This window comes from Xiphophorus couchianus, chromosome 13, assembly GCF_001444195.1.
Source record: "Xiphophorus couchianus chromosome 13, X_couchianus-1.0, whole genome shotgun sequence".
NCBI classification, from domain to species: Eukaryota; Metazoa; Chordata; class Actinopteri; order Cyprinodontiformes; family Poeciliidae; genus Xiphophorus; species Xiphophorus couchianus.
This window is the reverse complement of record NC_040240.1, coordinates 15841079-15866007: the sequence shown is the minus strand read 5'-3', so window position 1 is coordinate 15866007 and position 24929 is coordinate 15841079. Positions and strand designations below refer to the sequence as shown.

Genomic DNA, 24929 nt, shown 5'->3' with positions numbered 1-24929 from the left:
GAAAGGTATTCATTTTCTGACATTTGTACATTAGTGCTGCTTGTCATATAATTTACAGCCTCCCTTTCATGTCTTTTGTCGATGTGTTTTGTTATGATTTCATGTGATAAAAGCGCTTTAATTTCAGCAACCAACAAGTAATAAACAAGAGATCCACAGTTCAGGTTTGAGAATCTGTTTTCAGGATAATCATCAGTCGCACTCTTCATTAATCTATATTTAAATATAGAGTGTTAAGAAATCACATGTGTCAAACTCAAGTCCCCTTGGCCAAATCTGGCCGTAGCTTTTTGTCCGGCCTCCAGACACCAAATTACATCAATCAGTTCCTCCAGTTTTTTCCCGATTCATGGAAATTTATGCAAAATCAAAAGATACTCTCAATTCTTCATGCTAATGCATAACATGCTCGTCTTTCTGACTGGTTGCCAGTCAAATTTATGAAGTTGCTTTGCTCCTCAAGCTAGAAATGGAAAAGTTTCTGATTAAAAAAACAGGCAGAAAGGAACACAACTGCAAAAAAAAATCTAAACTGTGGAGATTAAACTTAATTTGATAAGATTAGAGTAAAAATATTACATATTTTCTCATCAAAAGAGGGGATTGTGGTGGAAATGTGTTTATCTGGTAACATATTGAACATCAAATTAGTAAAGTCATAATATATTAAACGATACAATTTTTGAACCACTGAATTTATTGGCAGCTGAAATCAGAAGGTATGAGGCAGCATTTATGCTACATGGATGTAATAATTGTTTCAGTATTTCAAAATCCCGATGGTATACGTTAGAGTTGGTGGCTGGATTTTGGCAGTCTGTGTAAAATACGAACATGGGCATAAATAAAGCACAAAACCGGTAAAACTGCTCCAAGTTGATAAATATTGACCTAAAAATCACTGCAAACGTGACTCAAATCCATTTAAAATCACATATCTAATATCACAAATTAAAAACCTTTGATATCCTTTATTTTAATTAAGGCAGCAGTGTGGTAGAGCTTCTTAAAACAAGCCAGCAGAGGGTTTCTTTTAGCCGTGGTTTTCCACGTCGTCTCTAATCCTCACATGGTTTACTGTAATTACTGAAGACATCAAGCTGTTGGAATGACTCCATCTCTTCCAGCCTGACTTCCCCGTGGATTTCCCTTCTTACAGCTTCTCTTGACTTTTATTTTACAACATTACTTATCCAGTCAGCAGAGAAGCTTTGGTTTAAATAGGAAAAAGTGATCATCTGTTATTACGCCATTAGTGGTTTTTGCAGTGAGAAAGCAGGCAGTCACTTTGTAAAAAAATAAAGCTAGAAAAGAAATTACATTTAATTATGGAATAAGAAGAACTATTATGACCCAAACAATAGCTGTAAAAGTGCACAAAAATAGCCAAACAAAAGTTAAAGTAATCCTTTGCATGTTTTCTATGGGCTGGGCTTCCAAAATATGCTTTAGCAGTGTGTGTCTTTAATCAGACGTCTATTCATTTCCAGACGCTCTTCACGCAAAGCGGTGGCGCTTTATTCATACGTTATTGTGTTGCAGTGATGGAGAAAGAGTGCAGCCTTTTATGTGGATGTCACCGTACAAATATGTCCTTGAATAATAAAAACCGGAGGCTATAATAAAGACATAAAGCAGGATGTCATGCGGTCTCCCACAGACGAAGATTAGAGAGGAAGAAAAAGAAAGAAGGATTGTTGTTGTGTGATTGTTGTAGAGTTGATGTTCAAGCACACCTGCTGGATGGAAAGTGTGTTTTATTGGAACATTTTCAAGGTATCTTTTATTTCCAGAGGGGGTAATCTGTATTATAGCCAAGAGAATAAGTATTTACAAACAATAAAAAGTACAGAATTGAATAGACATAAAACCATAAGTACAAACAGACACACAAATCTCAACAAGAAGTATTAAAAGCGCAGTAACAGCAGGTAAAAATAAAATCTTAAATCTCTTGGTCCTGATCATAAAACTATGAACAGGGTTTTTATTTATGCTCTTGAAAAATCTGTTTTTATGGAGAGTGGAGATGTTTTATTGACAATGTAATGGATGCGGGTTTTTTTGTTTTTCTTACAATAATTAACAAATAAAAAAAAAAATTACAATTTAAAACATTCTTATAAAACTACTGTTCATGCTAAAATTCCTTAAAATGCAATAAAAGTGCATATATGTTGGTGAACTTTCTTGCATAGAGTCCACATGTTCGTCTAAAGAGAGTTTGTTATCGATTATGGTATTCAGATATTTTTATTTCTCCACAACTTCAACTGCTTAATCATTAACGTATACAAGGGAAATGGCATGTTCACTTCCATTTATGCCTTTTAAGTCTGAAATTGTGACAATCTCCTCCTCTGTAGCATTGAAGGTAAGGGAGTTTATCCAAAGGAGAAGCGGGAGGTGACAGGTGAGCCACCTGACGTGTCGTTATCAAACAGCTCTCTTATCCTATTTGCAGGTCTGGCGCAGAATTAGCTGCAGTGCAGAGGAAGCAGGAGACCTGCAGGATCCTGTAAAGTGTATCACTTTAAAACATAAATGGAGGATGAGCCGAGTTTTTCCAAGACGAGACAAATGAAGAGAATCGTCTGATGGGATCCTTGTGGAAGAAGATCGGGGGAGCAAAATGAGAGCAAAATGCTTTGGTTCAGCTACACCACTGCCAAAGGTCTGCTGGACGGAGGCGCCATCGACCCCCCAGAGGTCAGACGCAGTTTAGTCTCAGAAATTATCCATTAGACTGAAGAGTAATGAGTCCTTTCCCTGCATCACGCTGCTGCTGCTGCTGCTGCTGCTTTTATGCTCTATAGCTTCACTGCAACAAAATGTTAAAGTAACCGATTTGATCATATTTTCCAAAAAATAAAATAAAATAAAACCTGAAAACATTATGTGAGAAAAGCTAAACCTGAAATAAAAATGCTAAGGAATTTTTAAACAGCATTACAGATCTATGACAGTGTTGCTCCTATTGTAGATAGAAAAAAGTAAATTTCCACCAAACATCGTTTCAGAAATATTCTAGAAAAAACAGGTTGAGTAGGAAGTTGAACATTTTCTAGAAAAATTCAGAAATTTTAGATTAATTTGACAAATTATGAGGAAAATATTTTTTTTTAATTTCTGAGTTTCAAAACTTGCATATTTGCCAGAAAAAAAACCCTCTGGATTTATTTTACTTTAAAAGTCGAGAATTTCCAAAATTTTCTCAAAAACTTCTGAGGTTCATCTCAAAATGTATGAGTTTCTTTCTAGCATCCTTTGTTTAGTTTTATTTTTTCCAGAAAATTTCCGAGATCAATGTCAAAATGTTTGAGTTTCAAGTGAAAAACTCGCCAGAAAAAAGCTCAGAACTTTTTAGATTAATTTTCCAGAAAAAAAAAAAACACTTTAAAAGTTCCAAAGTTGCTAGAAGAAAATTCAGAAAAACTCTCAAATTCTTCTGAATTTTTTTTCTAGCAATTCTTGGACTTTTCAAATTCAGAACATTCTTTTTTTTTAATTATTATTTTATATTTTAAAGAAATTTCTGAGATCAATCTAAAAATTTCTCAGTTTTCTGATGGAATTTATTTTTACTCTACAATAATAGCCTTAGAACGCCGTCGTAAAATTTATGTTTTTGCTCATAAATCTTTTCAAATTTGTCTTAATGCAAACACAGCTAATGTGTATTATATCTCTCTAATGTCCGGCACTCGAAATTCCTGAAGCAGCAAATGCACCACCTTGGTGAGGTGAACACCGCCTTGATTAGACTGATGAGGTTCAGCTGTGGGTGTGAAAACTAATTTCAGCAAAACCGCAGAGATTTCACGTTGAGGAATAATCACCTTTTAATTTAAAAGTTTGAAATAAAATTTAACTGAAAACCTTTGACAGGTAATAAATGCAGTTTATTAACATATCGAAGTCCACATGAAAACAATGCAAATACAGGGAGTCTGAGCCCCTGACTATACAACAAATATCTATTGGTAACCCAAAGGTTTGTGGCGTTATTAGAGTATATTTGCTGTTTGTATAGATTTCTGGGTCTTTTGTCAGAACTGGTTAGATTTAGTCTTGTCTGAGATGGGAATTTTTTTTACATCCTGTGTTTGTTCTGTGGTTTGTTTTCAGTTTTTCTCCTCCCCTGTCACAGTTAAGTTCATCTAAATAAAGTACTTCTGCTTCAACAACCTGGTTGTTCCTGTCGTAAATCTGGGTTCCAGTCACTATTTCAGTCATTTTTTAGCCAGTAGTTAGGTGGTGATGTTTTATTTTCAAATTAAATAAAAAAATGAACATAGATTTAACATGTTATTGTTCACAGTCGGCATCAGTCATCTGTTTCACAGGAAGATTCATGTGTGATGGCGAAAAGCCAAAAAGAGAAGAAAAACATTTAAAATTAAACTTAAAGTAGACTGGTATATCCATACTTATTTATTGTTTGTATATTCAACATGTTTATATGTAATACATGAGTCCGGGATTTATGTAAGTGAGGCGCAGACCTGCTGGTCTCTCATATTTACCACACCTGGGCAGACCGTGAAGGCATCACTATCAAAGACGGACGGAGCGGCACAACAAACTACATCAGGTGTCTGGTCGCCTCTAGTCCCGCTCTCTGTCGTGTCCAAGGATATTTTTAAACAAAATACAGTGGGGAGAGTTTCTACTCCACTTATTTATCTCTGTTTGTGTTTTCGTCACCTTCCGGCGACAAGATGAGCGGACTGAGAGGGAGATGGAGGGCGGACAGTGGAGACGAAGACCAGAAAAGCAGCGTGAGTGATGTTTTAAAACTATTATTTGAATAGCGAACATTAGTCACACTACATTAGATTATTTTACAGTCCAGGCCTGTCTGATTTCCAACAGCTGTGGAGTTAACTAACCGGACAGCCCAGCTTGTTTTTCCTCCCTTTTGGCTCCGGTTCAAATTCCTAAAGAACCTTTAAAAAGTGTTTAAAGTTTCACCATTAAAAGGAGTTTAAGGTTTGACAGCAGTAATACCCACTGGAGACGTTTTCACACATTATATATTCATAAACATGTAGGAATAGATGCGTAGCAGTGCACCTGTTTTTGATGTGCGTGTGATGTTTGATGCACTCGGTAAACAGATTTTATCATTTAAAAAACACAGAAGAGTATCCTGGTGGTTGCTCACAACAGGAAATACAATTTATTTCATTTTCATTTATTGAATTTACTCGCAGTTTAAAATGAACGTGTCGCATATTGACTCAAAGGAATGAAAAGGAGAAGTTGGAAGAAAAATAAATCTTACATCGTCTACCTCTTTTCAAAAGTCAATTCGCCATAGCATACGCAAAAATGAATCAACCATCCAGATAGACCATCCATGTCAAACTCATTTTCATTTTGGGCCGTGTTAAAAATCTGAATGCTCTTAAAGGGCCAGTTGTGCCAGAATGTATCGATGAAACTATTGTTAAAGTATCAATACACAGCTGTTTGTTTCAGCATTCAATTAAAATTAAATAATATTGAACATCTTTTCACACTGATCAGTCTCTTAAGAATTTTGTGATTGTTTTTTGTGGTTTTTTTCTTTTTGCAATCAAAATCACAGACTTTGTGGCATTAATTTAGAAATATTTGCAAGGATTTTGTACGATATTTGCACTAATGTATGATGTTAAACGTGACTTTTTATTTATCGCTCCATCAATCACCTACTATAACTTGACATCAAGTCAAGCTGAGGCAGCTTTACATTGAAACTTCAACTCAATGTTTTTGACCAATTTTGAGAAATAATTTGCAGTGAAATCAGAAAAAATGTAAAGATTTGTTGATTTTATGTCAATTTTGCAGATTTGTGAAGAACTGGAAGGACGTATTGATGTAATTTGGAGTCCAGAGGGCCACATAAAAAGCGACGGTGGGCCAGATTTGGCCCCCGGGCCTTGAGTTTGACACATGTGATATAGACGCATATTTAAATGCAAACCAGCCAATGTATGTTAAAAATACATATATTTATATCGCAAAAAGAAGATATATTATCTTTGTGATAGTACAGCTATCTGTTAGTTGTTTATGACTATAGTGAACAATAACATTGTCTTAGAGTTGGTATGACCCTTCAGGTGCCCCTTAGCAGTTTATTTAGAAAAGCTTTGGCATATAAATTGTCAATTGTGGGATCTTCTAACGATCCCCTGAAACCACAATGTTTTTTAAAGTGCTTGCTTACAGAAAACATTGGTTTTGTCACTCTTAAATCTTCCAGATCATCAAACAAAACATTAGCAAATACAAATGATGGACTTCTTTTTAAGATGTTCTTTTGTACTAGTGGTCTTTATGGAACAGTAATTTTACAGAGAAAGGAAACATGAGGTAATCACCTTTGCCTAGATGGTGATTTTACTCACAAACTGAGCCACCCAGGATCCCAAAGATGTTGTTTTTTCATTTAAAGGTTTAAAACTATCCAAAACAACCTGCCAAAGTCGCTACTAATCATAACTTAGTGGTTCAATTTCACCCTCGCACAACTTGATTACATGTTTAGATTTTAAAAATCTCTTCAATATAATCTAACAACAGGAAGTAGGACTTTTTTAAAATCTTAAAAAAGGTTTTAAAATCTTAGAAAGCAATATAACACGCCCAATTTAAAGAATTATTGTGATATTAAAAAGGACAAAAATCCAGAGTTGAATGACTCAATCAAAATTAAGTTTTTTTAGTGACCTAGTCAAAGTCCAGACTTAAATCTGATTTAGATATTGTGATATGTTTCAGGAAACAGGCCTTTTTTAAAAATCCTCCTGTGTGGGTCCACGGTGATTTAAAAACTCACTAGGAAGAAGTTCATGCAAACACCGATGCCTGCTGTTGTTGCCGAGGGTGACGCATCCAGGTATTAGGTTAACTAGGTTAACTGGATATAAGCCAGGTTTTGTTGGCTTCTTTTTCTTACCTTAAGCAAAAGAAAAGAAATAAGCTTCTTACTATTATATTTATCCGATATTAAAATCAGTTTCATCTGAACAAGCAAAATTAAGAAATCTGTAAAGAGGTAAATACTTTCTCACAGCACTGTAAGATTTAAAATAAAGCTCAATTTGGAAGTTGAGCTTGTTTCTTCGGTCTTTCCCACTAAAGTTTTTGTTTGGTAATCAGTTTATAAATCTTCACCTGGGTTTCCTTATTTTCATGTCTTTGTGTATTTAACTTGTGAACGTTACTCCTCACTCCAAGGAAAAAACAGCATCATTTTACTGGTACAGTTCTGGCTGAAGGTTGAAAATTTATTCTAACAAAAGTTTATTTTTCCATATCAAATCCAAACAAATAAATCATTTGAAATGAGTACAGGCTCTTATTTCTAAATGTCATGCTGCCGTTTCAGGCCAGATGTTCTGACCATTTAGAAACAGATAAAGAAATTATCTGGCACTTTTCAGGGAGGCGCCTGTGCATAAAAAGGTGGGAGAGACTTGTTAAAACAAGATATCCAATTACATCACCTACATGCAACAAAGCCGAGTCAGTACGGATTGCAAATGTATATATTAAATAAATGACATCAATGGTAATCTGTGCTAAGTTACGTGTTTAAGAAACAAATCTGGCTTGCTTGTTGTTGCTTGTTTAACCGTTTGCAACAATTTAATTATCTGCATAGTTTATTCTGCTTTTTATGTGAAAGTCTTTAGGTGTTTCATTTAACTATTTAAGTTTCAAATCTTCGCCTGGATATTTTTGCTTACTTTAATTGTACGATGTTCTTTAAATGTCTTGTGAGTAAATATATTTGCCCATTTATCCATAACAGCTGGAACTTTCAATGTCTAGCAATAATTTTTGTAATTTACTATTAAGAGTGTCCCTCAGATTAATTTCACTTCCTGCTACGCTGGGGGTGAAATTACTGTAATAACCCGATATTGGCTGGAAAGCGCAATGTCTCCCCTTTCAGAAACCATTGGATTTTTTCAGATAGCGCAAAGTGTGGTGGAATTACGGTACTGCAAATTTGTTTATTTATATTATCAGCTAGTTTTAGGTGAAACTACTGATGTCAGAACATTTAAAATCTAGAATATTTGATTGTATTGTTTGTGTATAAATGGTTTAGTTTTATTCAGAGGGTTCCAACAGTCTAGAAAAGTCTGAAATGTAATTTTTTTCCAGGTTTGAGTGGAAATCCAATCTAGATTGTAGAAAGATATTGCTGTCTGTCCACTCATCCATTTATCCATCTATCTATTTTATTTCAATCCACCCATTCAGCCTGAAGACTTTTTGAAGACATGTCCTGTAGTCTGATGAAACTAAAGTGGATCTGTTTGGTTATTGTTACACTTGGAGGAAGAACGGGGATGGTTGTACTATCCTAACTGTGAAGCATGGTGGTGGCAGCATCACGTTGTGGGGATATTTTACTGCAGGAGGAACTGGTGCTCTTCATAAAAGCAATGGGAGAAAATAAAATTATGTGGAAAATGATGTTGAAGTTAAAGGCTGGGCGCAGATTGATCTTCCAAATGGAAGATAAGCATTCAGACAAAGTGGCTTAATGACAACAACGTAAATGATATGGTGTGGCCATCACAAAGCCCTGATCTTAATCCGGTAGAGAATTTGTGGGCAGATCTGAAAAGGTGTGTGAGAGTGAGGTGGCCTACAAACCTGAATCAGCTGCACCAGCTCTGTGAGTACAAATGAGCCAGAACTCCAGAAAACTATTGTAAGAGGCTTAAGGAAGAAAACCCAAAAGGTTTGACCCAAATCATGCAGTTCAAAAGCAGAAAACTCAGAAAATGGATGTAAATGTCAGATTTCAAAGACATAAATAATCAGATATAACCATAGAAAAATCTGACAGATTCTCTCTCTCATTATTGTAGCATTTAAAACACGCGTTTCTGCAATTTTAATTAACATAAAACAGTGAGGAAAAAGGTATCTATTTGAATGTAGATACTGAATGTAATTAACCAACCATAAATAATATTCCAAATTAAAGACGTTTGAATTATAGATTGATAAATGTTTGCGCATTTTAATTGTGCAAAACAAATATTCCTTTCACATATTTAACATCCTGAGTTACTTTTGGATGGTTTGGCAAACTTTAGCAGGACTCAGAGATTAAATGTTTGTCCCACTTTTTGCTGATAATGGATATGAGTCGATGTGTTGAAACAAGCCGAAAGGACAAAGAACACCCTTTGGGTGTTATTTGTTGTTTAAAAACACTTTTTATTGTTTCAAGCCCTCCAGAACTTAATTAAGTCAATCTTTTGTGAAAAACAATTGACTTGACTTTACCGAGTTGCTTACTCAGTAAGAATGTGCCAAGACCTGTTGGGCCTGTAGTTAAAAAGAAATGCCATCATCGGATTGGCAATCAAACGTTGTTTTTTTTTTGTTTTGATTTTTTGGAACATGCTTAACCATTTATGTGACAATCAAATGGCACGTCATCAAACAGACCAAAGAGATTTTGCCAGATAAAGATTAAACATTTTGCAACGTGTTGTAAAGACAGAAGAGAAACTGACTGCATTATTTCCCATCATGATGCTGCATGCCAAGAGTATCGGAGACATGGCTGAACAAAATATGTTTATATAGACGTAATGCAGGAAGTGCAGGCCTTAGTGAACACACACGCAGTGTTTGTCAGGTTAACTCTGTTTGTTCATGATGTAATGAAGTGGATAATTCTTACAGTTTAACTCGGAGCATTTCATAATCTTGAATGAGAAACTTTTCACCACATTCTGCTGCAGAGCCGCAGTCCTGAAGCATCTTCTCTCATAGCGTGAGAGCAAGCAGAGGAGACCTATCATTTTCCATGCTAGGATGTTATTAAAATAGCTTAGCTGGATTCTGATCTGTTTACTGTCAACTCTGCCGTGTATTTACATGGCCATCATAAAGAGATCAAGCTGAAGGTCTTTTTTTATGTGTGAAACAAACATTTAAATGGCATGTTTCCACTGCTGGCAAGTCAAGAAATAACAGTTATAACTACAAATATGTGTGAGTCACTCAGGAATAATAAAAAACAAACGTTTAATGTACACTTTTATTAAAAGAACGGCATGAACAGACAGCTGTTGGACATTTGGTAGGTTTTCAGTATAATAATACTGGGGTCACAGTTAATCTTATTCAGATCTTCATGGTTAATTGTTAAAGTATTAGACAAAATTAAGTAAAAATTAAAGAACAATGGTTCACGATTTTACCATTTTTACCAAGATTTCCTAAACAGATTAAATAGTTTTTAGCATAGTTTTTATGAAACATCCTTTGAATACTTGCTTTATATTTCTGGATATTAATATATTCCACATAATTATTTTCTTTTTTTTTTTTAATGTTCCTTAAACATTAAGCTGCCTGCCTTTGTTGTAGTTTTTTTAAACAAGTTTCTTGAGGAACCCCAGCTCACTGTTCTTTGAAGCTCCTTTGGATTTCAGGTAACACTTTATTTGAAGGGGTGTGCATAAGACTGACGTAACACTGCCATAAACATGACCTAACACCTGTCATGAACATGAACGAGTCTATATGAATGTTTATAACTGCTGTTATGAAGTGTCATTCAGTAAATAATGACACTTTTAATGCAAAGTTGCACTAAAAGTTGCATTAAAAGTGTAAACTTTGCATCAAGGGTCATTATTTACACTTCATGTCTTGTGACAGTCTTATGCACACCCCTTTAAATAAAGTGTTACCAAATTTCATTACCTTTTTGCAAGGACCCTGATCTTCTCTTCATCCTTGACTTTCAGGTGAATTAATTTTCTTAAATAATGCTCACATTCTTGAGGTCTTCTTTCTGCACCTATTTAACAACAAACATTTATTTGAGGTCATTGTCAAATAAATGACATCATTTATTTTTTTGTCATGTTGGAAAACGAAAAAGAACGGTTTTGGTGCTGACTGCTTTAGACGTTTGGTTCAAAATCTTCATTCCTTCTGGATTTCTTTCAACTTCACAAGATTCCCAGGCCCGGAGCCAATGAAGTGACCATGATTTGCTCTGGTTCTCTGGGTTATTCACCTCTCTTCTTCCAAACAGACACAGTGTCTCAAGCTTTTAGATCTAGTCATCTAAAGAAAATGCCTAAAGTATTCATCCTCTCTCTCCAGGCTGTGCATACTTTGTTTTGGCTTAAAAGTGTTCCTTCTGGGCAAGTGGACATTCTTTTAGAGCTTTAGTTGTTGTTGTTTTTGAGGCCACAATCCCTGACTTGATTGAGTTATTTATTGGTGTCAGTTGTCCTTTAGTCTTTGAATGGTTTTGTTTCCCACCTGATACTTCTCACTTGTGAGTTGTTCACACTTAAACATTGCAAATACACAAAATCTTACCAAGTATTTTTGACTAGTTTCTAGTGAAAATGCAAGTATACATAAAATAAGATAAAACTAACTTACAAGTAGCTTTTTGGCAAGATATCTGAGCTTGTTTTAAGTAAATAAACACTTATGATTTATTAAATCAACACATCAACTCGTATCCATTATCAGCAAAAACTGGAACAAACATTTCATGTCTGCATTCCTGATTTTAAATAAGTTCTTGTTCCACCAGCAGATTATTTAATTTATAACAAGACATTTTTCCCATAAGTGAAATAATCTGGTGGTGGGACTGGAACTTTTTCATCAATATTAAGGAATTATTTACTTAAAACAAGCCCAGATATGTTATGGAAATGTTACTTGTGCGCAGCTTTGTCTAACTTCACGGGTACTAAGATATTTGCACTAGAAACTAGACCAGGGGTGGGCAACTCCAGGGCTGGAGGGCCGGTCTCCTGCAACTTTTAGATGCATCTCTACTTCAACACACCTGAGTCAAATAATCAGGTTATTAGCAAGACTCTGGAGAACTTGACTGCACCTAGGAGGTGATTCAGCTGTTGGATTAAAGTGTGTTGGACCAGGGAGACATCTAAGAGTTGCAGGACACCGACCCTCAAGGACCAGGATTGCCCACCCCTGAACTAGACCAAAAATACTTGGTAAGATTTTGGTTTTTTGCTGTGAAAAGCTGAATTTCCTTTCAAAAACAAACTTATGGTTTAAATGAACATTTTTAATTCAGCTAAAAGATATCATAAAATATCTTTTTGCTGAAAATACTGTATATAATTTATAAATATAGTGCATCTTTTATGACAAATTTTATTTATATATGATAAAACTTTATATATGACAAAACTTTATCCATTACGCCCCCCGATTAGGGATATAAAGGACACCAAACACTTTGTGTTGTTAGCTTAAATGTGTGTAAGGACAGCCAGCGCAGACAAACATGAACATATTTGGTGTGTTCAGTCAGTTTTATTTGCACAGTTTTGTTTATTTTGCACACTGTAACCAAACCAGAAACTGTTATATAAAGACTTTTCATTAATCAGCTTTATGTAACCAGCATGACACATTCCTCAGAGTGCTGCTACCTACCAATGTCACCGTCTGGCAGACAAACGACGGCCTTGTCCTTTTGCCGTTTTTATCACCTCAGTAACTCAGGATTCACAGGTTTGCATGCGTAGTACTTTCACTGACATGGACTGAATCGCTGAAATAATAAAACTCTGCTTTAGTTTGAATGTTGAAAGAGATGTTTTATGTAAAATTCAAATTTTGCCTATTTTTGTACTTCCATTTGGGTCTCTGCTGCTTCTTAAAAAAAAGCCCAAGCTCTTAAAACACCCAGCTGAACTTATTGCCAGCATTTGGCAACAAGTTCATGTTTTTAGGTGTCTGGAAAATAAGCCTTTTCAAAAACCTCCGGTGTTCTGTCAGATCAGCATACGCTGTCAGATCGTCATACGCTTAGCACGGACTGATGGCTATATCTGCCATACACGTATACGCTGTTATTACCATATGATTTTATTTAATCAGCAACATAGAATCATGACGTCATACACTTTATTAACAGCTGTATGACATCCTGACTTAGCGGTTAACTAGTCAGACCATCATCAAGCAACAGGGAGGCGAGTTTTACACAGGAGTGTGTTGTAGTTCACTGCAGCTTTAGCTAGTCCCTGCTTTAAATACACTTAGAAACAACGACAATGCAAACAAACAAAGACAAACAGACAAACAAAGACTACATGTATATCTATGTAGTTATCATTTGAAAACAATTGAAAACAATTTATTGACTTATTTTTGTCGTAACTTGTCTCATATGCTGAACTGACGGCTCCTCTGAAGGTTCTTAATGTGCATGCGCAGGCATGCGTACTCACTGCATGTATGCTATTCTGACAGCGTACGAAGATCTGATAGACCAGTGGTCCCCAACCACCGGGCCGCAAACCGGTACCGGTCCGCGGACCAATTGGTACCGGGCCGCGCAAGAAATAATGAACCGGATTTTACCGGTTACGTCTTACGAGTCAAAATTGAGCCAACTTGCAGCAGAATGAGTAACAAAACAACATTGGAGTACTGCGGCGCACCCCCCGAAAACAACAGCATTGGACTCAATACTTACGACGCGCACCCCCCCCCCTCCGCAGCAACAGCGGCTAAAAAGGTTGGGGACAGCTGTGATAGAACATTTGGTCTGTGTTCACACTGCAGCGTGAACTGACCCTATTCAGATTTTTTTTTTTTTGGACATAATGCGACCTGTATCTGATCTTTTTATGACAGTCTGAACAACACAGGTCGGATTTTTTTCAAATGCGACCCAGGCCACTTGGATATCCGATACATATACAATCTTTTCAAATGTGACTTGAATCTGAACGGCCAGACCCTGAACGTCACAGATACTCTATAAACGCCACTACTCTGCATCCTGATAAGCACAAGCGGGAAGAAAAACGACAACAACCATGGCAGACAATAATGAGGATTAAGTTGTTAATATGCTGCTCTGATCAGACAACAACTTCAAAATTGCTTTGCTGCGCATGCGGGACACTTTCAGGTCGTTTGTAGTTCACACTGGAGATCACGTACAAGTCGCTTATATTTGTAAGTGTGAAAAAATATGATTTGACAAAAATTCGGAATTGGGTCACTTCACGCTCCAGTGTGAATGTAGCATTGGTCAGCTGGTTTTACCACTGTATGTGCTGTACAATGGCAACAAGTGTTGTTGACTTGCCATCCAGAAACCACTTGCCGTAATCTTGTTGGTTGTGCAGGAGGCGCTACTAATGCTTTTCAAAGATATATGATTATATAATTGTGAGTCCGTTTGCAGTTATTTTTACGTGTGAGTGTAAATGTTGAATGGTGTGATCAGCAGTTTGTTTGATTTTAATAAGAGACCCTAAAACATCTCAAATAGGCAGAACTGTAAGAACAATTATGAGCAAAACAATTTTATGAGCATACTTTCTACAGCAAATAGACGTATCCAAACTTCTTCAAGGTTGCATAATAGATCACCTTTAAGCTACACAGGACTATTAAAATGTTCCCCGGTTTAATATAAACTGTTCTTGGCTGCTTATGATCAAGGCAGTGGGAACGTCTCTCCCCGTTTTTTCCGTTGTGCATGTGTCATAAGAGTCCTACAGGGGAGGCTATCGTTGACTGGCACTGTAGCTCCCCGCCTGGAGGAGCAGTGCGCAGGAACAGGGTTGGGCCTGGCAGTGCCTCACCCAGCCTTGTAAGGCAAGACAACCGTGACTTCCCACAAGCTTAGTCACAACACAGACACAGTCGGTCCGGATCACATTTGCCTGGGAAGAGTCTCAGATTGCTTCGTCTGCTCAGGTAGATATGATAGTGGCTCTTTGAGATAAAGTATTTTATGGTGGGGGATTTTTTATCTGTGGAGGGAGATGAGAGATTATTTATTTTTGCTTTTTAAAATTTCAATGTTTTGGGTTTTTTAAAAAATAGATTTATCTTGAATTTTATGAACCTATCCAGGCTGAGGTGTTTTTTTTTTTTTTTAAAGTACAAATAATTTTTATTACATTTCTTGTCACATGAGCTGTTTTACATGTTGGGCAAAAAATATTTGATATAAAGTTGTTTCAAGTACTGTCTGAGTTCTCCACCCATTTGTAACGTGTAGTCATGTTGCTCCATCATAACACCAGATGTAGCTGGAGATAAATGAACCATACAGACGTCTGAACTCTACTGGTGATGCTACCGTCTGTCGCTGCAAATTATTGGTCCTGTGCATTGATTGATGCTTTGTGTGGATGACTCCTTGTATAGAGTGTCGATCTTTAAAGTGAGATCATCTCCTAAATGATGAGCAGCTGTAATGGAGAACAGTAGTTTAATGACATGGGACTGGATGTTGTAAAGGGAGCAGATGTCTGTATTACGTAATGATACAGGCATTAAGAAATCAGGGATGTTTGTTATAAATCTATAAAACTCGGGATGGGCTGATTCCTAGTCTCAAACAATATTAGCTATTATGAAATATTGATTGTTTGTCATTGCCTTAATAGAAAAAATGGTAATTAGGAATAAAAGATGCAAATATTTCTTAGTTTAAACAAGTTTGTTACAAAGTTTGAACTTTGTAACACAGACAGGTAGCATGAGTTGGTAAAAAAATATATATTACTTTCATATAGTTACTGAATTTGCTGGTGGTTTTCAAGCGCTGGTTGCAGAATTGTATATGTTTTGCTATTTTGTTCTTGTGTCCTCTTGTGAGGACCAAGTGTATCAAGTTAATATTAGCTAGTTTAGTTAGGCTTTCTGCTGCAGTGGATCCTGCAGACAGCTGCTCAACAGACAATCTGCCATTTAAATGTTAGCTTAATTAGAGTTTTATGTGGTGCTTCTTGAGGTTCAACATCCTAGATTTCCTTTGACTATTTGAGTTTGGAAAATGCTGATTGTTATTTATACTTATATAAAATATGTAGAAAACTTGACTTTTTATCTCTTGGTCTGTCCAAACAGACAAACAAAGACTTTAAAAGCTGAGCTTGACTAACCCCCACCATCTTTCTAACATCAGTAGACAAATTCATCTGGATGTCTGTCCACTTTTCAACTGCAGTCGGCGCCTTTCCTGTCCAAATTTTTTTGGACAGGAAAGGCTTTCATTCTCCATTTTTCATGATCAGAAATATTTATAGACTTCAGAATTTGTCTTTCTTGTGACTCAAGGGAAACATGTAGTCGCCTTCTTTCAGCCAGCTGCCTGGCAGTTCTGTTTCTCCCATAACGGAATCCTTTACAATTAGATGCAAATTTTAAAACGGGAAATTATCTCTTTTTTTCCTCAGTTTTACATGAAATTTTGTCAAAATGGTTTTCCTCTGGCAATTATAGATTTTATTGGACATATTTACAGATTGCAGTGAGAGTCTTGGTTGAAGAAAGACACTTTCATTTGTTCCTAGAGGGGGGGTTGTTCTTGTGAATGCAGATGAGCTGATGAAGAAAACAAGTCTTGTTTACATTTACACCAAGTGTTCCCAATTCTGAGAGGTATTCCTAATTGCAAAAATCCATAAGTGGAAGTGGAAAAACAAGTTGGAATCTGTAAAGCAGCTGAAGCACTGATCCATCCTCCTGCTCTTTTGTCTGAAATGCCTGAAAGCAGGACAGCAGTGAATGAGAACAGACTGCCCCTCAGGGCTCATTGCCACTCAGCTGAAAGGGCAACCCAGACTATTTTATTCTTTGTTGCTTTCTAAGTTATGTTTTAAATATATCACTGAAGGAAATTTTACACAAAAATGTTGCATTGGGTACCATATCTACACAAAAACACAATTTATTCCATGGAAATATATTTCATAAATTACAAAAGTAAACAGAAGAATATTCTGATTGAAGATGTAATCCTTTCTATTGACCCTTTTCACGTGACGTCACTCTCATCGAAGCTCGGCCCGCTCTGCCATGACCGACGACCGACCGATATGCGCTCCTGTAAAGCCCGTCAAAAACCGCACATCTGGTAGCCTAATATCGCTCTTATTTAGTTGATTTCGCATTAAAAATGGTCACAGGATGCTGCGAAGATTAACGTTCATATTTTATTAGAAAGGCATCAAATATTCGCACTATAGCGAAGATGCGTATAGCCATCCGTAACCATGGAAACAATGCCCCATCGTCATGTAGCGTAGCATGTCCTGAAAAAAAAAACTGGTTAGCATATCGTCTTTTTTACGTGTTTAAGGCTTCTCCGGTTTAAGGGGAACCGCTGTTTATGACAAAGTGACATAAATTATGCGGTGTGAATTCAGGCAAAGTCGGTCATTTGAGCAACACGTCAAGAGGGAGGAAGTACGAGTCGGTTCCATTTCCAACTATTGTGAATATCGCCGAAAATGAGCCCCAACCCGGTGTGTTACGTTCACGGACACATTAGCTTGACTCGAACAAGTAGAAACCGTGAATTAACTGGCAGAAACAACTCGCCAGTTGTTGGAGTATTGAACAGTTGCTCTGTTCAATTCTCACTTCCGACGCCCATCATGGCGCTCCGTAGTTGCAAACGGTCGATATATTACCATTTATACACTGCAAAAACACAAAATTTTGCCAAGAAATTTAGGTCTTACCAAAATACTTTGGTATCTTACTACACTTAAAATAAGACACTAACTCATAAGTAGCTTTTTAGCAAGATGTAAGAGCTTGTTTTAAGTCAATAATTCATTAAAATCACAGAAAAAGTACTTGTTCCATTGGCAGATTATTTCACATGTAACGTAGGAAAAATGTCTTGTTATAAGTGAAATAATCTGCCAATAAAACAAGTACTTTTTCTGTAATTGTAAGGAATTGCTGTGTTAAAACAACCTCCCATATCTTGCTGAAACATCATATGTTATTTAGTTTTATCTTATTTCAAGCCTACCAAGATATTTGTTCTAAAACCTAGACCAAAATTGGCAAGATTTTGTGTTTTTGCTGTGTATTTTTTATAGCCTACTTTTTAGTCCTTAAGAAACTGGCTTTATATAATATTCCAAAAATAACAAATATTTCATAAGTTGAATGGAATTCTATTTGGAAACAGATTGCAAGATACTTTTAGAATTGCTGCATAAACTGTTGCAATGGTTTTGATACACATTCATTAAATCATTTTGTTCTGAAGCTTAAAGGGAAAATCAATCATTGTTGTGAAAAATACTTGAACCAATGGGTTTGATGTTATCAGCAAAGCTGTCTTTAAGTTTAATTAACCTGAAGGTTCATTCTCGCCCTGAGAAATGATTTTGTGCAAACATGCACCGACATGTAGGAGGTGGCATGAGTGGATCTGAGCTTTGTTTTGCCTTTTTACAAGCTGAGAGAACCGCAGAAATGGAAATCAAATGTTCCCTGAGCTGCCTGGGCAAGCCGGTCAAAGCAGATGTGCATTTACATATTTATGCCCAGAACAGACGCTTAAAACCTTGGAACATATTATGTTTATTTAAGAGATCTGAGTCTGCACTTGCCCTTGAAGCAGAGAGAAGACGCGTGTAAAAATCAAAGGAAGTATTTAGCTGTAGCTAAATGTAAGGAACATTTTCTTAGCGTATTCTGCTATGTTATGCTATACAAACAGAGCTGCAGATCATTAGATGTGGTGTTTCGCAAACGTATTAATACCCTTTGAGCTTTTGTCATGTTACAACAGCAAACTCACATTTATTTTATTTTTATGCGATTGACCAACATACAGTAAATAAATGCAGAGACCTGCGGTGAGGCACTGACCTCTCTACAAATGCATAATATCCAAAATAGAAGCTTATATTTCTATTTTTACCTTAACTGGAGAATTTTGTTGTTAAAAGCTTTTAATTATGTTTTAACACGGTTCAGAGTATGATGGTAAGAAAAAAGTTGTCTTTTTTTTATTATTTGAAGTATGCAGAGTATGTCACCACGACATGATGCTGCCACCACCATATGTCATTATGGGGATGCTATGTTCAGGTTAATTTTAGTTTTCTGCAGCACAGATTATTTTGCATGTAAATTTTCCATATTTATTGTTTCTGATTTGTGTTTGTTGCATAAAATTTTAATAAAATACAGTGTGTGGTTGTAACGTGACCAATTATGAAAAGGTTCAAAGAGGTATGAATACTCCTGCAAGGTCCTGCCATTGTTGAAATTGAAATTGAGCCGCCTTGTACAGCTCTACGTGTGAATTTAAAGTTTGAGACATTTGTTGTGTAACGTTAGACGATGTTCTCTGCACATGGGTGGATGTCTGTAAATATTTCGGACAGTAATCCTGGAGAAACTAATTAAGGTTTGTTTTGAAATTCAGTGTCTTCATTCTCGCTGATGGTACAATGTTGATGCTCTTCATTCTTCCATCTGTGGCTCTTTTGTTGTGGTTTGGACTTTGTCTTTCAGTTTTCAGCCATTATCCATCTGCACCTTAAAGTAGACGCATGGTAACATTAAAACATACCAGTAATTTATTAATTTCTACATTAAAATTGTGACTACATGGGTAATTACCAGTGAGCATGTTTAGTTAACATGTTTAGCGCTTGTGACAAACACCTTTCACTGCACACCACAGAAGGTTAATGTGCAGTTTGGAGTAGATTACTTATTTCTTTGCACTCTAATCACCTCTCAGGGTGTGTCTGTCCATGGATCATTTGTGTCTTTAGGACTGAGAAGCTCTCAAGGCTTCTTAGCTGTTGCTTCTTTAGTTCAGGAATGAATCTCGCCCCGCCTGTCAGCGCCTCGGAGCTGATGGTTTTCAGGAGCGTAATTATACACAAATACCTGCCGTTCAAGCCAAGTCGTTTAGTTTGCGATTACAATGCAAATCAGAGAACAGGCTGCTGACGTAGAAAACAAGATGTTCTCATGTTTTGCTCTTTGTTCTTTTAAGCCGCGCAGCTCTGCTTGTGTGATTTAGAGCATTTGGTGGCGCTCCTGGTAAAGCTGTGAGAAAATCCTTAGAGTGCAGCCATCTTTTATTGCAGTCGTTTAATCTCAAACTGGAAAAATAAACTGCATGTATAAAGTAGAGGAAAACAATCCTATGTGAAGAAATTACAACTGCTGTTTTATACTTTTGTCATTATGGCGGCAGAAATGTGAGTTTTCTTCTTAGCTCTCCTCCTTGTGTTTATTAAGTTTCAAGTTTTGAGCTGATATAGACATTAAAAGGTTTTTAATAACCATTCTGTCTTGATTTAATTGCATATTTTGAATTGTTTTCCTGATAATCCGCCGGATTTTTATTTAAAATCTTCTGGTATTTTAGTATTTCTGACGTCATCCACTCAAACACAGTTTTCAGGGTATTTAAAAGAGAAACCAGCCCACAGCATCACGGATCCTCCACCATACTTAAGAACAAATGTTTCACACATTCCCTTACCAACTAGTACGCATGACAATGCAAATACTATTCTTAGAAAATGCTTCTTCTCTTACGACACCAGTCATATGATTTATGTCACTAAATCAAAACTAACAATCCACATCATTTTGGGAGGTTTTAAACAGCATTCATTGGAATTTATTAGAACAACAATAAATCTAAATTACCACAAGAAATTTGTCACAATAAATGATATTATTTATGCCCACCCCTACTCTGTATACATCTGCCTTAGATTAACTGTGTGTTCTCTTCTCTTTCCTGTTTTGAAGAATGACTTGGACAAACATGCCTGTGTTTCATCCAGTGATGGCTTTTTTAAGATGAGCCAGTAAATGTAGTGAACTTTATCCTAACAATCTGAAGCAGTAGGCTGTTCTGCTGAAAAGCTAAACGTATTAAAGCGTTTAACAGGAAGATCCAAATCATTTTTTACTTGGTATTTTCTGTTTTGGATTTATTATGGCGTGATGAAAGAACACAAACAAGTTTCCTGATGGCACGTCTTTGTAAGTAGGAAGCACGATACAGTTTGCGGTTATTCCCAGGAAAGGAGTGGCTAAATATTTGTGACATGTGGTGTTACTAGTTTTAAAAAAAACATTTGTAACAGTCCGTTTTAAGTCATTTTTGCTGTTTTACGGCTCTCAATGCTCCATATAGATGCCGTTTGTTATTAATATCAAAGCAAAGCTGTGATACTTTTGTAAGATCTTGTTGCAGAGTAATTCACTGTGCGACCTTGTTTAGTTTACTTCTGCGACAGTGTGTGACAAATTATTTCTGCATTAGACCTGGAAGCATTTTACGCTGCGAGACAGTAAATACCATAAGAGTGACTGTGAAAAACATGCTGATGAGGATTCGTGTCATCTGTTTGCATAACCAACAGCAGATGCATGATGGTCTGTTGATTTATGCAACATGTTGAATCTCAGAACATGCAACAGTCAGAATCGAAAAAATAAAATTCTGACAAAATAAAAGCAAGAATTTGTACATTTTAAGCCTACACAAAGGAACAACAAAAAAGTACTTCCAATGAAATGAATGAGGAAACGGCAAATATATTCCTTCTCGCACACAAACTCACAACTGGAAAACAAATCTGTCAAGTGACTTACAGTTTGTAGCTAAAGAATGAGACAAAACAAGTGTATGAAATGGTGAAGATGTGGATTGCAAATTAAAAAAAATAGAACAAATAAGAATAAAACTTTTCATTAATTTAAATAAACATAAATAGGACTGTTTGATATTTCACCATAATTTAAAATATGCACAATCAGTTTAGTGCAAAAGTCTTTTTCGTGCTTTATCTTGACATACTTTAATGTACTGCATATGGACACATTGCCCTTTCAGGCATTTAATAGTTCCAACACTATCAAAATAAAGCACGTCTCTAGAATAATAGACAAGTTAGTGAAAAATAGGTTACAAACTTGACCGCAGATACAATATGCTCTTATTTATTTGGTTGAATTCCTGGAATATACCAAATAAAATGCAGTTTGACTGATACATTAGCAAACCCATTTTTTTAGTTAATTTGGCCCCTTTGTCTGATTCAAACTTATGTAATGCCATTCTGTCTCTTTCTGTTTTCATTGTGTACCACCGTTGCCCATCTGTTTTCTTCATTAGTTTAGTATTTTCATGAATCATGGAGATTACTCTTTCATGCAAATGCTTAAAACTTCTTATTACTCACTATTACAAAGAACAAATGATTTGATTTACCTCCAAAGTTGAATAAAAATCAAATGAAGCCTCTGATGTCATACTTTCCTTACTTCAATGGATTATCCTCTTAGAGATTATGCAATGAAAGAAACATTTGTTTGCTTTCAGAGGGGACTGAAGGGTCAGGTGTGTTTTAAGGATTTTAACTGACAGCATTATTTCTTTAGCTAAGATGAGTTCTTTAATCTATTCACTTCATGCAACAAAAAGCTGATTATCTTAATAACGTATCTGTAACAGCCTCAATGAATGAAGCGCTTACGTGCACATTTAAATGTTCTCTCATTACTTCACTTTACTACACCTTTCCTTTGTAAAATGAAACAAGCAGCAAATTCCTTTACGATGCTCAGAAAGAAAAATATGACAAAGTGGCTTTGATTGTGGAATGATATCTCCACAGTATCGCCTATAAAAGATGAAGGAAAATTTCTGCATAAAGGAACAACAACAAAAAATACTTCCACTGAAATGAATGAGGAAACGGCAAATATTTCTTCTCGTGTAAACTCAGTGGTCGAAACTAAAAAAACAAATCTGTCCTCAACTAATTACAGTTTATAGCTAAAGGATTTAGAGAAAGAGACTAGATGTATAAAAATGGCAAAGATGTGGATTACAATTTAAAAATGATAGAAATAAGAATAAAACTTTTTATTAATTAAAAAAAAACATAAATAGAACTGTTTGGAAAAACATATTTTTGCAATATTATAAAATATTTACAGTCGGTGCAAAAGTATTTTTCAGTCCTGTATCTGACTGTGACTGTTTTTATTTCAGGGAATTTACCTTGATATATTACTCAAACGTGCAAATAACAAATAAAACACAGTCGGATCAACACTTTTTGGTCTTCTACTTTCCTTTCTTTTAAACTCAATATGCAGTGTGTGCTGCCTGTCTTTATGCAGATTGTTCTTGCAGACAAATATTCAAAACTTTGCACCCTGTTTCCACTTATTTTTGTTGTTCTCCACTTCTTCACTGATCCTAGAAATGAACACTGATTTAGACCTCTAATCAAACCAAAATCACTCCACACTACCTCTTGCTAGTTATAAATAATTAGAGCAAATAAAAGTCGTAATGGGATTTCAATGTAGGTTCATTTTGGTTGTGGAGTCACTTAGCCACATTTTTTACTTTAATCCAAGTCCAAACCTCTAGAGCTATCCTCCAACTTTCAACACACTTGAATCAAACAAATAGTCCAATTCCTTAAACAGTAGGCAGCTCTGCTAATAAGCCATTTATTTGATTCAAGTGTGTTGGAGATGGGATTCATCTAAAGGTTGCAGGATATTAACTCTCATGGACTAAACTTTGCTTTTCCTGCTCTAAACTATGATTAAAACAAGGATAAGTATTTTTAATCTAAACTAAATTTGCAGTTTGAAAAAAGGGGCATGAAAGTTTGAGTAAGAATCGACGAGTAGTTGGCAGAAATTGTCACATGGCATAGTGGTGGCAGCATCATGCTGTGGAGATGAGGGGTTTTTTTCCCAGCAGGAGAGGGAAGAGTCAAATTACCTTGAAACCAAAAGGACACTTTTTTATTTGTTTGTTTTTTGTCATTCCGCCTTTGGTAAAAAGAAACAAACTGTTACATTAACGATGATTTAAAACGTTCAAGAATTCAGTTTAAAATATTTTTTGTTAACCTCTGAGCTTTGCTATATGAATAAAATCGACTCACAGTCCATATTCACAGGCCTCAACATACAGACTGATCAAGAATTTCTTGTCTGTTCACTGAAAATGCTGCTACTAGTATTTTCACAAACACTTCAAATGAAGCGTTGCATGACAAACATTTTTATTGTTATTTGTTGTTGTTGCCTAGGAGACAAAGCCGAGTGGAGAGTGACTAAGCTGGGGTTTTAGAGCATTTTGTATTTTTAGCCCCGACTTCACTGGACTGGTTAGATTTTCTCCAGCTAGCTGACCACAAACCCTGAGTGGAAAAGTCTCCTCACTGTGGGTTGCTAAGATTTCGAGTGTGATTGTAGGACTTGCACAGAGGAACTTCAGTGATGGGGAAGTTTTATGACTTAAAAACCGCCCCTTCTCTCTCTCTGCTCTGCCTTCCACTTTCATTTTGAGCTCCTCTTCTTTCCCTTCATCAATCTTTTGCCCTCCACCCCCCAACTCTCCACTTAGTCATCCACCTCCTCTTATCGTCTCATCTTTCATTCCAGGATCTCCGCAGGACGCTCAGACTTCCCTTACAGGATCGGGATCAAGTACGATACATCTCAGAGCGGCACACCAGCAAGGTACAAACTCAGAGCGGAAAACACAGGATCTTTTACTGAGACGACGGAGGCGGAGATCAGAGGGATAATTTACCTCTTTTTTTCTTCTTCTTTTTCCCACCATGGAGTGTAGGAGAGCAGCGTAGCCGTTGTGCTGCCTCAGAAACCCAGCGAGCAGAAACAAAGAGCTGCACTCATCACTCCCACAGAAGAAAAGGTAGAAGTCATTAAAGTATGTGTTCTGGTTCAGTGGAACTAAAGTGGTGTTGAGCTTTTCCTGTGTGTGTTTCATAGTTGTGTTTTGTGTTTTAAGGTTTACCTCGGAGCTCGGTCAGAGGCGGTGCAGAGTGTCAGGATGCTGACGGACGAAGTATCTCAGATTCAGGAGGTCAGAGCTCAGCTGCTGGGGCTTAAAACATTTAATTACTTGTGCAGAGCTCAAATGAAAGCCTTTATGGTTTCTGTGCATAGTGAACATATTTTTAGAGCATTATTTGTTTTTGTTTGTAGGTGCGGTACTGCCTGAAGACTTTGAGACAGCAGATGGCTGCCAGACAAAATGGCAACTTCAACAAGGTAGATTACTACTT

The 24929-nt window shown here is 36.3% G+C and overlaps 1 protein-coding gene across 3 annotated transcripts in view; it reads left to right on the top strand.

Moving 5' to 3' along the window:
• The first annotated feature begins 4615 nt into the window (after positions 1-4615).
• tuft1b (tuftelin 1b) overlaps positions 4616-24929 on the top strand; it is a 30974-nt gene continuing 10660 nt past the window's right edge. Inside the window, exons 1-5 of one of the 3 annotated variants that reach the window (XM_028035212.1) lie at positions 4616-4781; positions 24283-24360; positions 24473-24571; positions 24653-24727; positions 24850-24915. In XM_028035212.1, the coding sequence (XP_027891013.1) occupies positions 4722-4781; positions 24283-24360; positions 24473-24571; positions 24653-24727; positions 24850-24915 (378 nt within the window). In that variant the 5' untranslated portion in view covers positions 4616-4721. Of the gene's footprint in view, positions 4782-14644; positions 14764-24282; positions 24361-24472; positions 24572-24652; positions 24728-24849; positions 24916-24929 lie in introns of those variants that run through there. The other 2 variants (XM_028035213.1, XM_028035215.1) reach the window with 2 other exon arrangements.